Source organism: Colletotrichum lupini, chromosome 5 (genome assembly GCF_023278565.1).
Source record: "Colletotrichum lupini chromosome 5, complete sequence".
In the NCBI taxonomy this organism is placed as follows: domain Eukaryota; kingdom Fungi; phylum Ascomycota; class Sordariomycetes; order Glomerellales; family Glomerellaceae; genus Colletotrichum; species Colletotrichum lupini.
In genome coordinates this window covers 4456127-4473625 of record NC_064678.1, presented here as the reverse complement: position 1 = coordinate 4473625, position 17499 = coordinate 4456127, and the positions used below count along the sequence as shown (strand labels likewise).

At 53.1% G+C, this 17499-nt stretch overlaps 5 protein-coding genes and 1 non-coding gene across 6 annotated transcripts; 5 read left to right on the top strand and 1 right to left on the bottom strand.

Annotated features, from left to right (window-relative positions):
- Positions 1 to 55: 55 nt before the first annotated feature.
- On the top strand, positions 56 to 1371 carry CLUP02_10745 (uncharacterized protein; the record flags this gene model as incomplete). The annotated part of the gene is made up of 5 exons (XM_049289718.1): positions 56 to 97; positions 308 to 430; positions 706 to 877; positions 1118 to 1242; positions 1300 to 1371. The coding sequence occupies 5 exons, from the start codon at positions 56 to 58 to the stop codon at positions 1369 to 1371; spliced, it is 534 nt and encodes a 177-aa protein (XP_049146863.1).
- Positions 1372 to 1854: 483 nt separating this feature from the next.
- On the top strand, positions 1855 to 2607 carry CLUP02_10744 (uncharacterized protein; the record flags this gene model as incomplete). The annotated part of the gene is made up of 2 exons (XM_049289717.1): positions 1855 to 1993; positions 2123 to 2607. 2 exons carry the CDS (start codon positions 1855 to 1857, stop codon positions 2605 to 2607), a joined length of 624 nt encoding a protein of 207 aa, XP_049146862.1.
- A 4959-nt stretch (positions 2608 to 7566) lies between these two features.
- CLUP02_10743 (phospholipid metabolism enzyme regulator) lies at positions 7567 to 10398 on the top strand (the record flags this gene model as incomplete). The annotated part of the gene is made up of 2 exons (XM_049289716.1): positions 7567 to 8722; positions 8966 to 10398. 2 exons carry the CDS (start codon positions 7567 to 7569, stop codon positions 10396 to 10398), a joined length of 2589 nt encoding a protein of 862 aa, XP_049146861.1.
- Positions 10399 to 11833: 1435 nt separating this feature from the next.
- CLUP02_tRNA184 lies at positions 11834 to 11966 on the top strand. The gene has a single exon. It is a non-coding gene; the product is annotated as a tRNA-Leu (tRNA).
- Positions 11967 to 12491: 525 nt separating this feature from the next.
- Positions 12492 to 13206, top strand: CLUP02_10742 (uncharacterized protein; the record flags this gene model as incomplete). Its single annotated transcript, XM_049289715.1, has 3 exons — positions 12492 to 12709; positions 12907 to 12991; positions 13123 to 13206. The coding sequence occupies 3 exons, from the start codon at positions 12492 to 12494 to the stop codon at positions 13204 to 13206; spliced, it is 387 nt and encodes a 128-aa protein (XP_049146860.1).
- A 1358-nt stretch (positions 13207 to 14564) lies between these two features.
- On the bottom strand, positions 14565 to 16507 carry CLUP02_10741 (uncharacterized protein; the record flags this gene model as incomplete). The annotated part of the gene is made up of 2 exons (XM_049289714.1): positions 14565 to 15832; positions 15898 to 16507. 2 exons carry the CDS (start codon positions 16505 to 16507, stop codon positions 14565 to 14567), a joined length of 1878 nt encoding a protein of 625 aa, XP_049146859.1.
- Positions 16508 to 17499: the final 992 nt, after the last annotated feature.

Genomic DNA, 17499 nt, shown 5'->3' with positions numbered 1-17499 from the left:
TCACACGGAATGGCCGGTCTCTGTTGATGGAATTTCTTTTATAGAACGGGCAATCATGGCCTGGCGTTTGGGCGTACAAAATGAGAGGAGATATCAGGTTGCGGAAACGATATGACGGTAGAAGGCTGTGGATCACATTCAATGAAGATTTGCTGTGCTTTTCCCATGAAGCTCGAGTGGTTGTCTAACTTGTGAACCATTCTGGTGCCCCTCCAAAAGGTGTTTAGACCTCCGTCCTTTCTCTCGTTGTTGGAGACGTCGTAGCATCAATAATAGACAGGCAAGATATACGCTGGATCTCAACTAGCTCCGATTTGAACCGTTATTCATTCAGCAGCTTCATACCACAGCTGTGTTGAGCAAAGATACATCGAAAGCATTTTCACCCCATAGCATGACTTACACAACAGCCCCGACACCGAGGCACATCGTCTCATCTCGAAGCACCCCATCCGGATTCTAGAAGACCTCTAAAGCCATACTAGTCTCTTTCCATCTCTTCCCTTACCGAGGTAACCCATCACAGCATACAACCCCAATCAAGATCACCGACGCAGTCTCATCCGTGGGAAGAAGGCAGGGGGGTTGCTTCCGGGCCAACCATCGCCGAAAGGTCTAGGAGTCATCATTTGTCAGGCAGTCATCATGAAGCCGTCTTGTCCACTCGGGAGTCAGTCACACTGCAACTGATGCTCTCATTACCAGAATGAAAAGATTGGGCCTTTTGTCAGCGATCAGCTTCTCAAATCAGCACTCTACGTCAGGCATAGATTGTGGCTGTTCGCCCGAAATGGGAACTTCATTTTCTGCGGATGCGTGCTCGACTTCACAGCACCAGTTCTCTCCATTGAACCGAATGGAACCGATGGAAGAGGAAGTATCGCCCCTATTTCGGGAAGGAAGGGAAGCGTAACGGGACAAAACGGTACTTTAGCCACCTCGCCCGGTTCCGCAACCAAGTATAGAGTATCATGATACACCTTATTTGGAAGGGGGCAGAGAGCAGGTACATCACCACCGTGGGAAACCGGAAGGAAATCAAGAGAGACGAAGTAATTAATAGGAGTGAGAAGGAGAATGGAGGGGCGGGCCAACGTGGCTCTGTGCATGCAGTCAGTTCTTTCAAAGAACATGAACAAATTACAACAGGCCACGCCCACGCTCACCCGATCCGACTGCGCCTTATACCACCACCAAGAAGTGACCGGGCCAAAGACTCCCGCCCAAGGATGCATAGGTAATGTAAGTACTGATTTGTCGGGCGGGTGATAAGCATTAGACAGAGAGGGAGAGAACAAGGCTGCCCTACCCGCGCGGATTGCGTTCCCGTCAGCGCATCGCGACGAGACGAACAAGGCCCGTCCCATCTGACAGGCGCCAGCCTTTGTCTTTCCCACCATGGCGGGTTATAATCTACCCTACCAGTGGGATTGGGTGTGGGTTGCGCGTAGGCTGGCTGGGCTTTGAACTTGTTCGTCTGCCTAATAGAACGTTCCTTACCTACCTACCTTCTCGAAAACTGAACCTCTTCAAAGAGGTGTGGAACGTCATTGCATATTAAACTGCGACTGTCCCAACCTATAAACTTCCGGGTTCCTGCGCAGATGATCAACGCCCGCCGCCGGCGCGCTGACACGCGGGGGGAAGGGGGCTGTTGGAGGGATTCGGTAGGTGGATTCTGGAAAAGAACCTTTTCTATTCCTTGGAAGAATCAACATCACGCGCCGGACATGAAGGTTTCAAAAGCCGTAGGAGACATTGACGTGGTTTTGTCTCTCTTTTTTTCACGCTTATCGTCTTCGTGTGTGGGGGCCTAAGGAAGGCATCTAGTTCGGCCTGCCAAGTAATGCGAGAATGGAAAGCAAGAGACAGAGGGAGGACAGCTTGGACTGGGAAAGCCAGCAGAGCGAGCCGTGTTTCTCATCAGACAACCACAGCCTGGTATCCCTGATTTGTATTGCCCTCTCTAAGCTACAAGTCTACGACTGCTTAGGTATGTGAGCCCCGCGGCTTGAGAGAGGGCTCACCACTTCGGCACCATCGCACGGGAGGGTGAGACCTGCCAGGCCTACCGATCCTCCCGGACACCCTTTTTAGACGGATGGAATATGTACTACTACAGCGTATATTCTGACGTACCTATTTTTTGGTACGGAGCATTATTCCCTCTACGCCTGGCTGAGCCACACCTTTGGCGGTCCTCACTTCCCTCCCGTGCATGGTAAGCAGAGGCTACCTAGAGCTGGAGGCTGGAGGCAGCGTCTTCGATGCAACGTGGAGAAGAACCGAAAGAACGGCCTGTCAGCGCCGGAGCGACCTGCTCAGCGCTTCTGTCGCACAGCATCAGCTGCCAGATCAGCCGTTCGTCGGGTTTCGGTGCTCAGTATGGCCGGTGAGCACCTCGGTCTGGGCGGGGGACGGAGCCTGTCATTCTGTCTCGTGGGGGCCGCCGCGGCCCATCATACGATGGGTCAAGGTCGATGGGCCAAGACCGCAAAGGGATTGGCGTCGATGAAGAGAGCACCAGCAATGGCAGCGTTTGACATAGCCCAGATCCCACACTTGCACAACCATCGCAGCGAAGGCGGCGATGACTATGCGATGTGAGTAATGGGCAGATGCGGGAAACGTCAAATCGACCTGGTAACGTTCACCGCGCATTTCAAGTTGTTTTCTTCTGCCTGTCCCCAGATTGTGGGATCCGAGGGGAACAGCCGACGACCAATCGAACGTCGCAGAAGCCCCCAATAGCCCGGTACCATCAGGGCATCGTGGACGGGTGGGTTTATTGTGACGTTCTGTCGGGAGCATGGGGTCGGTGCAACTTTTCCTCGCTTTAGGAAATGTCTCAGGTTATCCAGAGGATCAGAACCCAAGCACTTGAGATGGCGGCCCCCTAAAACCAGAGCCCAAGGTTGGCTCACATGGGAGATGCAGCCAGTCGTGTGCCTGCCACGTCGTCCACTTGGCTGTCTGTGAGAGGCTCAAAGAAGCTGGTGGGAGGAACGTTGGCTTCTTCTTGATCTGCTGACCTGCAGACATTCCGTTGTTGGCAAAGACAGATTTCTTGTCGACAGCCGTATCCGTAGGTAGAGACGAGAACGTGCCAAAAACATTACGGAGTGGAACGGTGTACACTTGGTACCAACCCTTTCCTATTGACGACAGTTTTATCCGTCTTTCTCAACGAGGAAAAATGCTGCCAAATACCACATTCCGAGTCAATGAAGCCATGCCTCGTCTCGTAGGGGTAGTGTGCTCCCGACAAGAACCTTCCGTATTGGGGATTCTGACATAACACCGCCATTTCGACCTCAACGGTCGACCGTTGGAAGCGAGCAAGCAGGCACCCGATCGCGGCGGGCGTTGCGGCTTATGGTTTGTAAATCGTGGCAAAGGCGGAAGTGTAAGTTGTGCCTGGTTGACTAAGATAGGGTAGAAGCCTCAAGAGACATGCGTCAACTTCAATAGTGCTTCGGCACCAGGTCCGAAGCCCACGTAAAGGCCCTTGATTTGTTTGCAAAGTACACCGTATGGAGCAGTGGCATGCGTCCCCGTCCCCCGTCAGGGTACCAAAAGCCACAGCATGACTGTTTGTTGTCTGTCTGTCCTGTGACTCTATTTCAAGTTGTTGTTGACTGCAAGCTAAGCAGGTTGTATGGTAGCGAAATGGCAGCAATCAAACGACTCGTTAGGAATTTGCTGAATATCACTGGGTCCTTCCGCCTAGAACTTGGCTCCCGAAATTTGGAAATGGGCAAATCTTGAAGCAAGAGATGCACCAGACTGCAGGTCCCGGCCATGGTCCCGGTCCTCCAGTTCCTGACTAGAGCATTTGCGAGCCTTAGCCCTGGAAACTGCGTCCACAGCAGCGTACATCAGCCAAGATGGAAGACTCGAGAAGCTCGAGTGCGATTGCTGATAGAGGAGAAAGAGCTTAGTGGCAGTGTACTCCGTACCTTGTGAGCGGTATTCGATGGCGGCCATGAGTTTGTAACTTTGTATCCGTACGAATAGTGTATTTCGCAGAAGCCGGATTCTTCTGGCTGGGAACAGGGGATGGTGACAAGAAGTCTGAAGAAGACCAGGGGCCTTGATTGGAAGGAAGCTGTCCCGAGGTCCCACGATGCCCGATTCTAATCAGCGGGTGATGGCTCCCGGGGGGTCGGTGACAGGCCGCCGGTGCAACAGAATGGACGATGTTACTCCGTAGTCCGTACTCATGGGAGAGAAGAAAAAGTAGGCCAAAGGCAAAAGCAAGAAGGGTGGATTCCTGGATGGAGATCAGCTGCGCCGTGTGTCCTGGCTTTGCCTTGCCTGGAGCCCGGGGGAAGGCAAGGGGGGCCGACGATGAAAGTTGCATCCAGAAAAATTCCAGATTGCGGATGGGCGAGTTTGGGCGTCGTGGGCCAGAGACTTGGGCTGCATTTGACATCCACTCTTGCCCACAGCCCAGCGGGCAGACTCAAATACGGAGTAGTAAGTACCTACCTTACTACGTAGAGCAAGTGGGTGACAGGATTCTCGAGAAAGTGGTAATATGGAGAAAAGCATCCGGGAAAGAATTGCGGTCTGAGGCATCCCGCGTGGTTTCAGGGGGTTTGCCGGTCGCAGTATCTCCTAACTTCCTAAACTTATTCGGCCCAAGCAATTTGTTGGACGGAGAAGGAACTCTACTGACTACTTAGTACCTCTCCGTAGAAGAAGTGAGGCAGAACCCAGCACCAGCTCCCAACCTACTGGATGGGAAGAGACAGGAGACTACAAGTAAGGGCAAAAGGGTGCTTTCCTTCGTACCTGTGTAGCCGTGCCTCCTTTTGTACCTACCTCCAAGGATCCTGGAAGACGGGACTCCTCCCCCGCCAGAGTGGTCCATGTCTAGCGGCAACGAAGAAACGTACCTAGAACTTCTGAAGTATTCGCCCGGGAAGGTCACTCCGCGTTGTCGGAATGAAGAGCAAGGTAGACAGGTACGTACCGTGGGCCGGTCGCGACTGTTGCAAACTCCGAGGTTGGGCGATGGGCACCTCATGCTGGTCACTGGTGCAGCGGTGTTGACGTTGTGCCTGGCACCGGCTTGGCCTGGCACCTGGAGACTGGAGACCCAAGGTACCTGTCTTCCTCCCCTCTTTTTTCTGCCACCTCCTCACAGTCGCAGTCTCCCAGAGTCCAGTGTCAGTTGGCAGTCGCAATATTCCTTTCCTTCGCCCGCCGGGCCTTCCGCCTTTCGCCCTGTACGACGCTATGCTGGGACCTGCAGCAGAATCGGATCCATTTCTCGCGTTGGCTGCTGAAGGAATCCGTCCGCTGCGCCGCCCCTCTCCAGTCTCCAGTCTCCAGAGATCCGATTTTTCTGTTCGGCGGAGGAGAGGAGAAGCCCAGGATGCCACTCACCGTGACCCGTAAATGCAATCCGTTACCCGGCAGGACTGGATTGGACTGGACAAGACGATACGTCGAGCACATGGCTTGAGCCCTTCTGCCCATGGCACACCGCACGAGAAACTGAAAAAGACAGAATCGGCTGAGACGGGAAAAGCTTCGTTGCTGACTTGTTCTGATGGGTCCCAGATAAAAGCTTCTGATTGCTGCGGACATTCAGGAACGCTTCCGCGGTGCCTCGAGCACCAAGCTCCCTCAGACCTAGACCTGTCCATGTCTCCGTTGGCCCTTACGCTCTACAAGAGGCGCCGAAGATGAGCAGAAACATTTCTATGCCAGGATGGAGCTGGGAGGCGAGAGAAAATTTCGTGCAAAGTATTACAGAGGTAGGAAAGGTAGAGACGGAGACAAAGGCGGGGAATGGAGGGAGACGGAAGCGATATCGAGTGCTACTAAGAGACATCAAGCAGTCAAAGGAGCCTAGGGGCAGCGCATCAGGGTCGCCCTTCCCTTCATGAATCGGTGCCATTTCAATTTTGCTTTTTTGAATTTTTCTCTCCCTCACCTTTTCATTTTGGGTTTCTTGGTTGCCACTTGTCTTGCTGCTCCTTACTCGTTGCCCTGCCATGTCTTTGTTACGTCGCCCACAGAATCGATGATAGGGCAGCCTTTCTGATGGGCCTCTGTCAAAACGGTTGTTTGCTTCATATCCGTGCCGTTCCTTTCAAAGACACCCTGCCTCGTGGTTGGTTAGCCAGCTCCAGGGCATGGTTTGATACCAAAGCTGTGTATGATGGATACGTTGGTTACGTAGGATTGTGTCTAGACAATTCGGCTCGATTGCACGGGAAGCGGTAGTACACAATACTCGTTTACGCTTACTGCGTAGGTAGGTAGGCTCAAGGCAATCTCGATGGCATCTTGGCCATGTCCTCGTACAATGCGAGAGAGTCCAGCAGTAGAGGTTAATCATCGGAGGGAACATCAACTCTCTTCAATTCTGGCGGAGTAAGTGACGGCAGCGGCAGCATCTGTGCATGCCTTCTGGAGAATCATACCGCAAGTACCAGCAAAAATGCGCCACAGAGCACCTCAGCCAGAGCAGGGCGAGCTGGGTACTTCGAATCAAGTAGTCGCAGATGTATCCTCGTACCTGCCCTTTCCATGACTGCGACCGGCCCCCGGCAACAACAAGGCGCATGGGTCCTCACGGGTGGCTGGCTACTTGCAACTACGTACCGACCGCATGACGAGCCATGTACCTAGGTACCTTGCCTTCCTTGCTCCCCCTGCAAACAAGGCACTACTTTCCGGCAGGTGCTTTCTCTCCCAACTTTGGGCCGCTGAGGTCTTTCTGAGACTCTCTCGCTGGGCAGGTCGTAGGCGTCACACGCTAAGAGCCCGCTCCTTACCGACCGGTCCATCCCAGCACACACCACCCGACCGACCTTCTGTCTCTCTCCCCCAAAGCCCAGTCCACCCCCCATTCCCCAATCACCCAGTTGCCAGCACCAACAAGTGCCTTCCTCATCAGCACCGACGCCATCCTTCCATTCACCAGTGCCAGCGCACTCAGCAAATTTTGGCTTACCTTAGGTTTGCACTGACTGACCTTACTGACCTCATTCCCGTCTGGTCTCCCACAACCTCCACCACCACCTCCTCCTCCAGCCGTCTTCGTCTTCGTCTTTTACATCAGACACACCACACACTCCTCTTCTCAACTTACACCACCACACTTGGTTTCTTCCCCCCCTCCAATCCCCTCATTTAGAGCTTCTTACTCTTCGTTGTCAACCCGTATTCTTTTCTACCCAGGAAACATTCTGCGAATCACTCTCACTCTTGTGTTCCTGTCAAACAGCTCCACAGCAGCCCAATCGCCAGTAGCTTAGCACCCCGTCACCCACGAAACCTAGACACGACCGCGCATTCGTCTTGCCTCAAATCGGTCCCAAAGCAACACAACAACAACCACTCAGACGATATCTCCAGATTCCCGACAGGGTCCCTACCTTCCACCCAGAAATCCATCCTATACCACGTCGCATTGTCGAACATCATGATAGGCCTGCTTCCGAACTACGATTGCCGGCTCCCGAGTTAACAATACCCACATTCGATTGGTATGAGGACTAGACGAGGCTCCATTCCCTTTGCTGTCTCACTTGAAAATCCTCGGCCATGGAAAAGACATCCAGCACCAGAAACGGGCCCTCTGACGCAAGCCAGTCACGCATAGAACATACAGAGACGTCCATCACTACCCCCTCAAACAACGCCGCCGAGACCCAACCGCACTCTAAACCATCCTCCGCCACAACCTCGTTAACACCATCACCATACAACTCCCGCGACACCTCCCCGTCACGAAAGGCACAGAAGCCCGTTCACGCGCCCAAATCCGCATCTACCCCCGGCCTGAGGTCGCGCAAAGGCAGCCAACAGGACTTGACTGCAGTACGGACACCCAGGTCCAATACCAATATACCAGGACCAGCGACGTCGTCCAGGACGCTCTCCGCAGCGACAACTCCTACTTTACTCCCGAATTCCCAAGAATCCTTCCTTAGATCTATCAATCCTCAGAAGGCACCCCTCAATACTGAGGTAGCTCAAACGAGAGACAGCCCTCGCTGGCCTGTGTCGCCTCGCTTGCGCTCGCCCCCTCCTCAGCTCAATAAGCCTCACATTCCGCCCACTGCACGAAAAGGCGAGCAGGAAGCCCCGAGGGTGAATCTCACGAAAGCCTCTCCGACTCCACAACCGGACCCCCTCACTTCCATGTCAGAGAGCGAAACCGACGACTCGCAACTACCATCTGGCGTGCGAACCCCAGTAACCGTCAACGGCTCGACTCTGGAAACAGTACAGGAAGTAAGTTTGCCGAATTCGCCAGGGCAAATGGACTCTACGCTGGAGCAGGTCAACGAGAAGTTGGCCCACGAGGCTGCTGTGAGTGCCGAAAGCCTAGCGACACAAGTGGACAACAATCGCACCATTCGCCTTAGCAGGGGAGCCCTCCAGGCTCACGATAACATGGGCGACAACGGGATACCCAGAGTGCGATCGCAGAGCTCCGCTCCTGCCCCGACGGTCACGCGACAGTCTAGTGTGCTGTCCAACAAGCAAGGCAAGAGCAAAGCAACGGGAGAAGGATCTTCCCTCATAGTCGAGACGGAAACGGTGTCGTCTATTCCCCAGGTGGCATTGGCACCTGCTTCTAAATTGGAAGTCGGCAGCGGCACACTCAGGGCGAAGCCAAGTACCGAGACGATTAGGCCCAAGAAAGACAAGAAGAAGACGAGCCGGAAGCAACCCACGGTCAATTCTGGCAACGGTGAGACACCAGATTCAATTTTGTACTCCTCTAGGACCCTTCGGCATCACCAGCACAGTCTGCGATCAGTGTCTGCAGCAACTGATGCTTTGTAGCCGCTCGGAACAATGTTTTTGGGACCGCGAGCAGAGATGGTGCGCTCTCCGCGGCAGTTCCGATATCGCATCTGAATTTTTCTTTGCAGCTTGCCCGTTATACGAAAATTACCATTTATGAGCAGTTTACTGACTAGACTTCAATCAGCATCCTCCAAAGCAGATATTTTTGAGGCTAAAGTGGCCAGCGCCGTTGACGAGGCGAATACGTCAGACTCAGAGGAAACATTCGTATACGATAGTAACCCCCCGGATGTCGACAGGCGCAGATTTCACTCGCGGACACCTAGCGCTACTTCGATGATTAGCCAGGCCGACAGACCTGGCGGTATGGGGATGCGCTCAATTCATGAGGCTCTGCAAGGCAGCGGCGCCGCCGCTGCAGCCGTCGGGCTGAAGAAGAGCATGAAGTTCGTCAACACGTTTAACAGCAATGGAGCAGAGAGCCTTGGCGTCGATGAAGATGGTAAGGGCAGCGGCAGGAGTGTAGGCCCAGGATCGGGCAGAGGTACGAGTAGGCATCACCACCACAATCACTTTGGTCGCTGGGGGCGACAGCCAGGAAACTCACACCCTTCACTTTTCGACAACGAATCCCTCTTTCCAAATGCTGCTCGATCTAAGCTCTCGGGCAACACCTCGAGACAGTCATCCGGCCCTCCTAGTCCTAGGGTTGCGAGCTCCGCTAGAGGTGGACCTCACGCGCTCGGAAAGCGATCGTCGATTCAGATGGCTCGTTATGATGCAGCCGACGATACTACGACCACTGGCGCTGACGACGAGCGCACCCCATTGATTACGTCCACAGTCAGGTCCTCCAGGAGGAGCAGACGTCAACCTGCGAATTTGCGGAACCTCGAATCACAGACGTACAGGCAGCAGCCATCCTATCTGAATCGATTTGCAGCATGTTTGGTTGTCACTATGATGTTGCTCCTCGTCATTACTGGCGCGATTGGCTTTATGTTCGCGACCTCGCAGCCGCTGACAGACATTCAGTTGGTCTCTGTCAAGAACGTCTTGGCTAGTGACCCAGAATTGATGTTCGACCTAACGGTCAAAGCCCACAATCCCAACATCGTGGTCGTCTCTATCGATCAGGCGAATCTGGAGATATTTGCAAAGTCGCCTCACGCGGGCACCGACTTTGACTGGTGGAAGCGGCCACATGAAGGGGAGTTGGGAGACCCAGACATGCATATTCGAGACGATCCTCCCGATGATCCACCAGACGAAGACAATGCTCCGAACATGCGACTCGGAACCATCATGGAGTTTGATAGCCCGCTATCTTTTGAGGGGTCTTTCTTCAATAAGGGTGTATCAGCATCGACAGGCACCATGAGACTTCATCTTCCAGGCAACCACTCTGCTGGAGGTTCTGAGCGATGGGGTCGTATCATCCAGGATGAATTCGACTTGATCGTCAAAGGTGTCGTCCGTTATTCTCTACCGTTGAGCCAGCGGGTTAGAAGCGCACCAATTTCTGGCAGAACAACAGTCAAGCCAAACTCGGCTAATGACCCTTCTCTCCGACCAAACACCACACTCCCTGGAGAAGTACCTGGTCTTGAACCGTAGGGTATCTCCCTTACTGGAGGTCGGCACATTCGATCATTTTCTTTGTCAACTTGTTCTGTATATTGAGCGTGCATGGCATAGCATAGTATTTCGGGGAAAAGCGGCGTTGAGCGAGGCTTTCCAGCAACAAATGCTTCGGAGCAAAGACAGACAAAAGCGAACTGTATATACTTTTCTTATTGAGAGCATCGCTGACCACGATGACTCTTGTATCTCCAGCTAGCGTTCTCACGCAGCTTTTGTTTCTTGCGTTTGACTTTCTTCATCCAGCCAGACCACGACTTTGGTGGACCACATGCCATTCCTCGGCACAGCAAATCACGGGACAGGACAGCGAAACGCATTCACTTAGGCACAGGACCGTTCTTCATATTGGGGCAAGGATTAGGACATTTGGGTTTTGCGTTGCTTTCTTTATCAGTATGGGAATCTTCTTTGCGACGGCCTTTTTCAGCTCTTGGGTTCATTAGAAAGGGAAAAGTAGCAACTACGCTGTTGTAATTGTAACGAAACTTGACGACCAACAGAGGAGATCAGAAGACAAGGAGTCAGGTCCGCCCACAGAGGTGCGCGACAAAAACAAGAAAGTCAGTTTTGACATGGAGGTTGTGCAGTCTAAGCGAGGTTCGTGATGGACAAGGTAGCCCAGAGCTAGGTAGACAGCTAGAGAATGCCGATACTAGCTCTCCTGAGACTGGACATTCATTTGCCATGAAGCATGCCTACCTGCTATGTATTTACTCCGTCTCATGAGGCCCACACATGTTGGCAATCATGACATGGGCAGAGCCTCAGTTGTTTGGCCACCAGTCAGCAAGCCAGCCTGCAGATCTGAGGAATGTACAGACTACCTCAAGGCCCTCATCCCATCCCGAAACATGTTTGTGTGCATCTCGCATGACCCTGCCAGCTGGCAGCTCATCAAAAGGACGAGGGCTTTCCCACTGACCGCCTTTACATCACCAAGGGACGATCTGTGGGTAAAAAGTAAACAGATCCCCCAAGCAACGTGGGGTGGGAGGGGGGGGGGTTTAGGAGGGGTTGATGCCCGGGCACCCTGGAAGTTGACCTCTCCGATCGGAGGCGGGCCGGGCCCACCGCAATCCTCTTATCTTTGCTTTTTTGTGCACATTTATTGTTTGCTTTTTGTGTACTGTGGTACGAAGTGCAAAGGATTGCCCTCGGATTGTTCGTACGTGGTGTGCAGAGTGTGGAGTATGGAACAGAGTATGGAGACTGGCTCTCTCAGTACAGGGCACCCGGCGATGAATATGTCAGATCGGTCAAGACAGAACTATCTACTGGTGGAGATGGAGGGGGCGGTCACGATGGCACGAGAGACTCATAAGACGAAGAGGGTTATTGAGACTCCTCTGCACCGAATCCTGGCATCCACATCTGATCCACTCGAGATTCTGCGAGTGATTCGGAAACGGGCAACTTGGCCGAGCGGTCTAAGGCGCCAGACTCAAGATAACAGGTTGGTCTAAAAACGACCTACATCTTCCCTGATACCAGGGAGTATTCTGGTCTCGAAAGAGGCGTGAGTTCGAATCTCACAGTTGTCATAAATCTTTTGCTCTCTTTTGCCAATAGAGTGAATTTGTCAGACAATTTGGAGTGTTTACAATGTTCGTACAGTTCCATGGGGGGTTTTACTAGACTAGACTTTGTGCTGCAGGGTTTCCGTCCTTCTCACACTCAAGCGGGCTGGCGAAAATCCAGCTTTGCAAGTGCGATAGCTTACTTACGCCTAGCAAACCTCATTCTAGCCAGAGTCGGTAATGAGGGTGCCCATTTTCACTTCACACGAGACGCGTTTGTGATTTTCTGCCGGGCTCCAGAAGAGCACGTTTTGTGTGAGGCAGTCGGATAAGCTTCGGGACATGCCATCTTGCGTATTCGTGAACACCCCCCGAAATAACGCAAACGACTGAGTGTATTATGCCATTCGCTGGCTGCCCTTCTTCCCGAGTCATATGACACTTCGAGAACAGCATTCGAGGTGCCGATTTCTATTCGCTTTGAATTAGATACTTCTTCACATTTAAACATAACTCTCCCACCGATAACAAACAACACATAGATACACCATGCCCGTCATCACCACAAAGGAGTCTGCTTCAGCCGTCGCCGCGGCCCTCGTGGCCGAAGCCAGCGAGACCAAGCCGGCTTTCCTCGTCGTCTACGCGTCGCACCGCAACGGAAAGTCTTGGTGCGGCGACTGTACCGCCGCGGAGCCGTACATTGAGAAGAAGTTTGGCGGCGGCGAAGAGACCGTCCGGGTTGTTTACGCGGGGCTGCCCGATGAGTGAGTTGAACCTGTTCCTCCCCTGACACTTTCGATTCCCACCCCCCCTCCCCCTGCTTCGTGTATAATATAGTAGTAATTGCATGGACAAAAGCCGCTCTTTATCCATATTGATGTATCATCTGCGGGAAACCATTCCCTCAGAAAGGAGACTGTTGAAAACGACATTTTTTTGCTGATGATTACTTTCATGGCAGATGGAGAACGAAGGAGAACCCGTGGAGACAGGCGCCGTTCAACGTGACCAACCTGCCTACTCTCATCAAGGTCTCAGGAGAAAAGGTACGTCATTTGCTGTTTTGTTCCGAAACTCCCCAGTCCCCCCCCTCTTTCTCACGGGGTACGCGATTACTATCCTGCACTCTGTATGAAGAAGACTGGATAGCGGCCTTTACTAATCGATGCAATGCTAGAAGTGGGAGAAGCTGGTCGAGGCGGACGTCTACGACCAGAAAAAGCTCGACGCCTTTGTCGGCAGCGGCAGCAGTCGGTTGTAAGCGCTTGGAAAGCACTGATAGCCTATGAATAAAGAATCAAGTGAACGAAAAGTGAAGTCAAAACACCAGCATACTCTAGAGCAGGGGTTTTCAAGTCCCCCTATCAGTGAATTACAATAGAGCCAGCAAAGTGCGAAGACGAGATCACGGTAGTTTGGAAAGTCTAGACCACTCTTGTGTAAGCAATGGTTCCGTTCCTATGGAAATGGACAGTTGAAGATAGCCTGGAGTATTTCTAGGCTCACCCGGATTTCTGCAATTGAGTAAACAGTTGAGCGAAAATAAGCATATTTCTTGTCCAACGAGAGAATGGGGTCGGGCCCCTACTTCGTATCATCCGATTACTGAAGAGGCTGTCTAGTCGGCCTCCAGAGGGAGTTGTGCCTGTGCATGTGCGTAGTCGGACAGTCTGATGGATGCGAAGAGAGACAAGATAGATGGGGTCACGGTTGAGGTGAAATCTGGAGAGGAAGGGAATGGAGAGCAGGAGTATTCCTTGGAAGAGCCTGGAGAGGTTGAGATTCTATGAGATTTAGATGACTATCCACCTCCGACGTAATTATTCCTGTCATCTTCAACTTCGAGGTTGATGAGAGACGCACCTGACGATGAACCTCATAGAAAGTCAAGCCTCCTCTCGTGCCAGAGATCTTACAGATCATACAACCTGGTCCGGATCTGCAGGCTACCAGTTCACGACATCACAGATATTGCGAGAGACAAGAAACAAAAGTCTAACTAACGTCAAGCCATCTTAGCATTACTCATGTATCTATCCAACATTGCGTCTAGCCCGGCCATAGCCAAAAGGACTCATACATCCGTAAAGCCATATCGTAGTAGCAGACGCTTGTCATCAAGTTTCCAGCACCCATTCAAGGTAATGCTGCCTGTTCATGATCGAAGAAGCAAAACACCGCCAGGGAAGCTCCCCCTCTCCATGTCAATCATCCACATCCATCTCCAGCAGTCCATACAAATGTCTCTGCCTGCCTCCCTTTCCCCGGTGAAAACTGAAGAGTAGATATAGTGTAGTGTTTAGTACCCAAAATATAAAAATGCATAAACATATAGCCATAAGAAGAGGAAAGAAGCCAAACAATAATATCCACAAAATGGACAGCGCCTCCAGACCCAGCATTTCGTCGTACACTACCCGCAAATGCCAACCGAGAACCCGTGTGCAGAGAGAAAACCAAGCAGCGCAGATCAGGGGGTATCCCGTCGTGTATCTTTTTTGCTTTCCTTATTCAACAATGCCCAAGTCCGGTACTAAGATGAGGTTGGATAAGAGGGAAGAAATCTATGCGATGCAAAGCAAAGGAGGTCATAAACATAACGGCGTCACTATGTGCCGATTACTCGGGGATGGCTTCGTTGGATCCGGGGGCAGCGGCGCCCTCTTCCTTCTTGCCCCAGCCGGAGGCCCAGCCCATCCAGCTGGATCGCTTATTGTTCTCCTGCTTGGCCTCGTTGTTCTCCTGCACCAGGCGCAGAGGACGGGGCTTGTTGCCAGCAAAAGTGGTCTGCTTCTCGTGGTGAGACCGCGGAGGGGACTGCGAAGGAGGCGTACCAGTGAGGTCGTTGGAGTCGCCGCTGGTGCTCGAGGTCTCGCTGCGCATGCCCGGGAAGTTACCTGCTGTGGGTGCTTGCTGACCGCTGGGTGCCCGCGCGGCTGCATTGGGGTTGCCACCGAAGAAGGTCTGCGACGTTCGCGGAGTACGAGGGGAGCCGAGGGGCGGGGAAATAGGTCCATCCGGTCCCCGGTACATCTGGTTGACGAGGTTAACACCAGTGAACTGCTCGCTCATCGGGCGCGCACGGCGGGTGCTGGAGGAACGGGTCATATTCCCGATAGGAATGCGAGGCGCCGTCTCTGGGTCCGTATGTGCCGAGTTGGCTGGTTGGGCCGATGGCATGTAAGACATGGGCCTTTGTTTGGGCTTGTTCGGGCCGACAGCCATGGTCTTGGCTCGCTGCAATAGCGACGCTCCGGACGCGCCCTCCTTCGGCGGAGCGGGGAGATCTTTGTTGGTGTTTGCAGCCGGCTTGATCTCGGTGGAGGTATCCAAGATGTGCTCGAAATCTTGGTGCTGCAGAAGCCTTTCAATGATCTTGTTGATGTAAAGGGTCAATGCCTTATTCTGGTCCTTCATGGACTTGAGCTCCGATTCAAGGCGGCGGGAATGCTCGTTGTCGTTACCACCGGCATCTGATGCATCCTCGGACAGCTCATCTGCCAAGCTTGCGCCTCCGGACCGGCCCTCCAGCGCATTGAGCGCATCCTGGTTGGCGGAAACACCCATGTAGCTGAAATCATTCTTAGAGAAATCACCATTGAGCGTCTTCTCCTGGAGAAGCAGTTGGTAGCTCTCGTTATCCTCCATGAGGCGGGCATTGGCCATGCGGGCTTCCATCAGCAGGCGTTCAACCTCCTGCAGTCTGCCGCCACCCTGGTTCTCAGACTCGACCAGCTTGATTTGGGCCTCGGCAAGTTCGAGCCGCAGTGATTCGATCAGCTTATCCTTCTGGAGCAAAAGCTTCGAGTTGTTTCGTGAATCGCTGCGGTTAAGTGACGAAGGAGGGGCGAAACTGCCGTTGTCAACGTTGGGAGATGTTGCTGCTGCTGAAGAATTGTTAGCTTCGGGCCTTCTGGCTTGACAGGGTCAAACTTGCATTGTCTTGAAGGACGGCCCTCCTCATCATTCCGCTGCGACAAGTTGTCCTTCAGTCTTTGGATGATGGTCTGCATCTCCTCCTCTCTGTTGGACATTTCCTCCTTCTCCTTGGTCATGGAGCTTCGCTCGGCCTCGTAGATTGCTTCCATCTCTCGCATCTTCTTGGCGGCATCTCTCTTCTCATTTTTCAGCGACTCAATCTGCTCTTCAGTTTCGTGCACCTTCTCCTCCAGCTTGGAAGACTCCTTGATTGCATCGTCTAATCTCGTCTGCAGCACTTCGACCTGTTTCCTGTACTGATCAGAGGAGATCTCGGCCTTGGAAAGGCGTTCCTTGAGGTCGTCCAATAGCGCAAGGGTTTCGGCTCTCGCAGCCTCCTCGGCCTCAGAACTACCGTTGCCATTGCTGTTGCTCAGGACAGAATCCCGCCTTGTTGTAGCTGCACGAGCGGAAACGGGAGTTCCTGAGCGAGCTGGTGCTCTGCGCGCAGCAGATGCAGCCGTGGGCGTGGAGGATCGCGTTGGCGTTCTCGCAGGAGAAGCAGAAGGGGTTGATGCAGAATCTGTCGAGGAAACGCGACCGACGCCCGCAGCGGGCGGTTTCTTTGCTGTAGCAGCGGACATGGTATCGCGGTGAGGATTTGTTGTGGCGATGATTGTTGTTGCAATTCGCAGCGGAGGGTTACCTGGGGAAACGGAGGTAAGCGAGGAGACTCGTCGAGAAGGGGAGAAGGAAAAAAAAAGAGTTGGCGGTCAAGGGCAGTGCGATAAGTTATTTCTGTAGTGACGATGTTCCGTTCCAGAGAGAAGAGGCTATCTCACCAAATGTATGTAGTTGCTTATTCTTGGAACAGGTGACGCGGAACACACAACAGCGGGAAAGTTGTCGATCGTTGGGCTCCCCAGATATGCGAAAGGCAGATGATAGCCAAATAGGAGTGCGGTGCAGAACGGGAGGGTGTGCAGCAGCTTTGCAAGCTTAAGTCAGACGGTGTCAGCCCAGCAGGAAGTGCCTCTCAGACAATGGAAGTACTTTGTGTTCCCAAGTAGACACTTAGGTTGGGTTCCTCTCTTCTTTCGAGGGGAAAGTGCAGCGAGTGTCGGTGTCGGTGTCGGTTGTCCAGTCCACAGGTTGCAGTGAATTTCCGATATTTCGGGGCTGCTCCAGGGGGTCTAATTCGCTAGCCCGTGCAGGAAGGGGAAGACGTGGGCCAACCAGGAAACGAGGAATGGAACGGGAACAATGCTCTTCACCCTTCCAACCCCGGCGCCACTAAACGTTTTCGCCGGGTTGCGTTGCTTGTTGCTTGAGCACCCTGCAGAGGTGCAGACTGCAAAAGAGACGGGAATGCCGTGGACGCACTAACTAAGTTTACCTGCGAGCGCCTCTGTAGACTGACCGTCATCCAGCAAAGCCTATCCGTAGGTACCTGGGGATAGTTTGCGGGTAGGTCACCGTGGAACGCTCGAGTGGTTTGACACCTTCTTGACGGCGCAAATTAGTGTGGTAGGTCAGGCAACGGAAACCTTCTCTGGCGTGCTATTTTCGATGAATCCTTTCGCTGCCTTTTCAGGCTCTTGTTCGGTCCCGTATTGTGTTGCGCTGAGCTGAGACT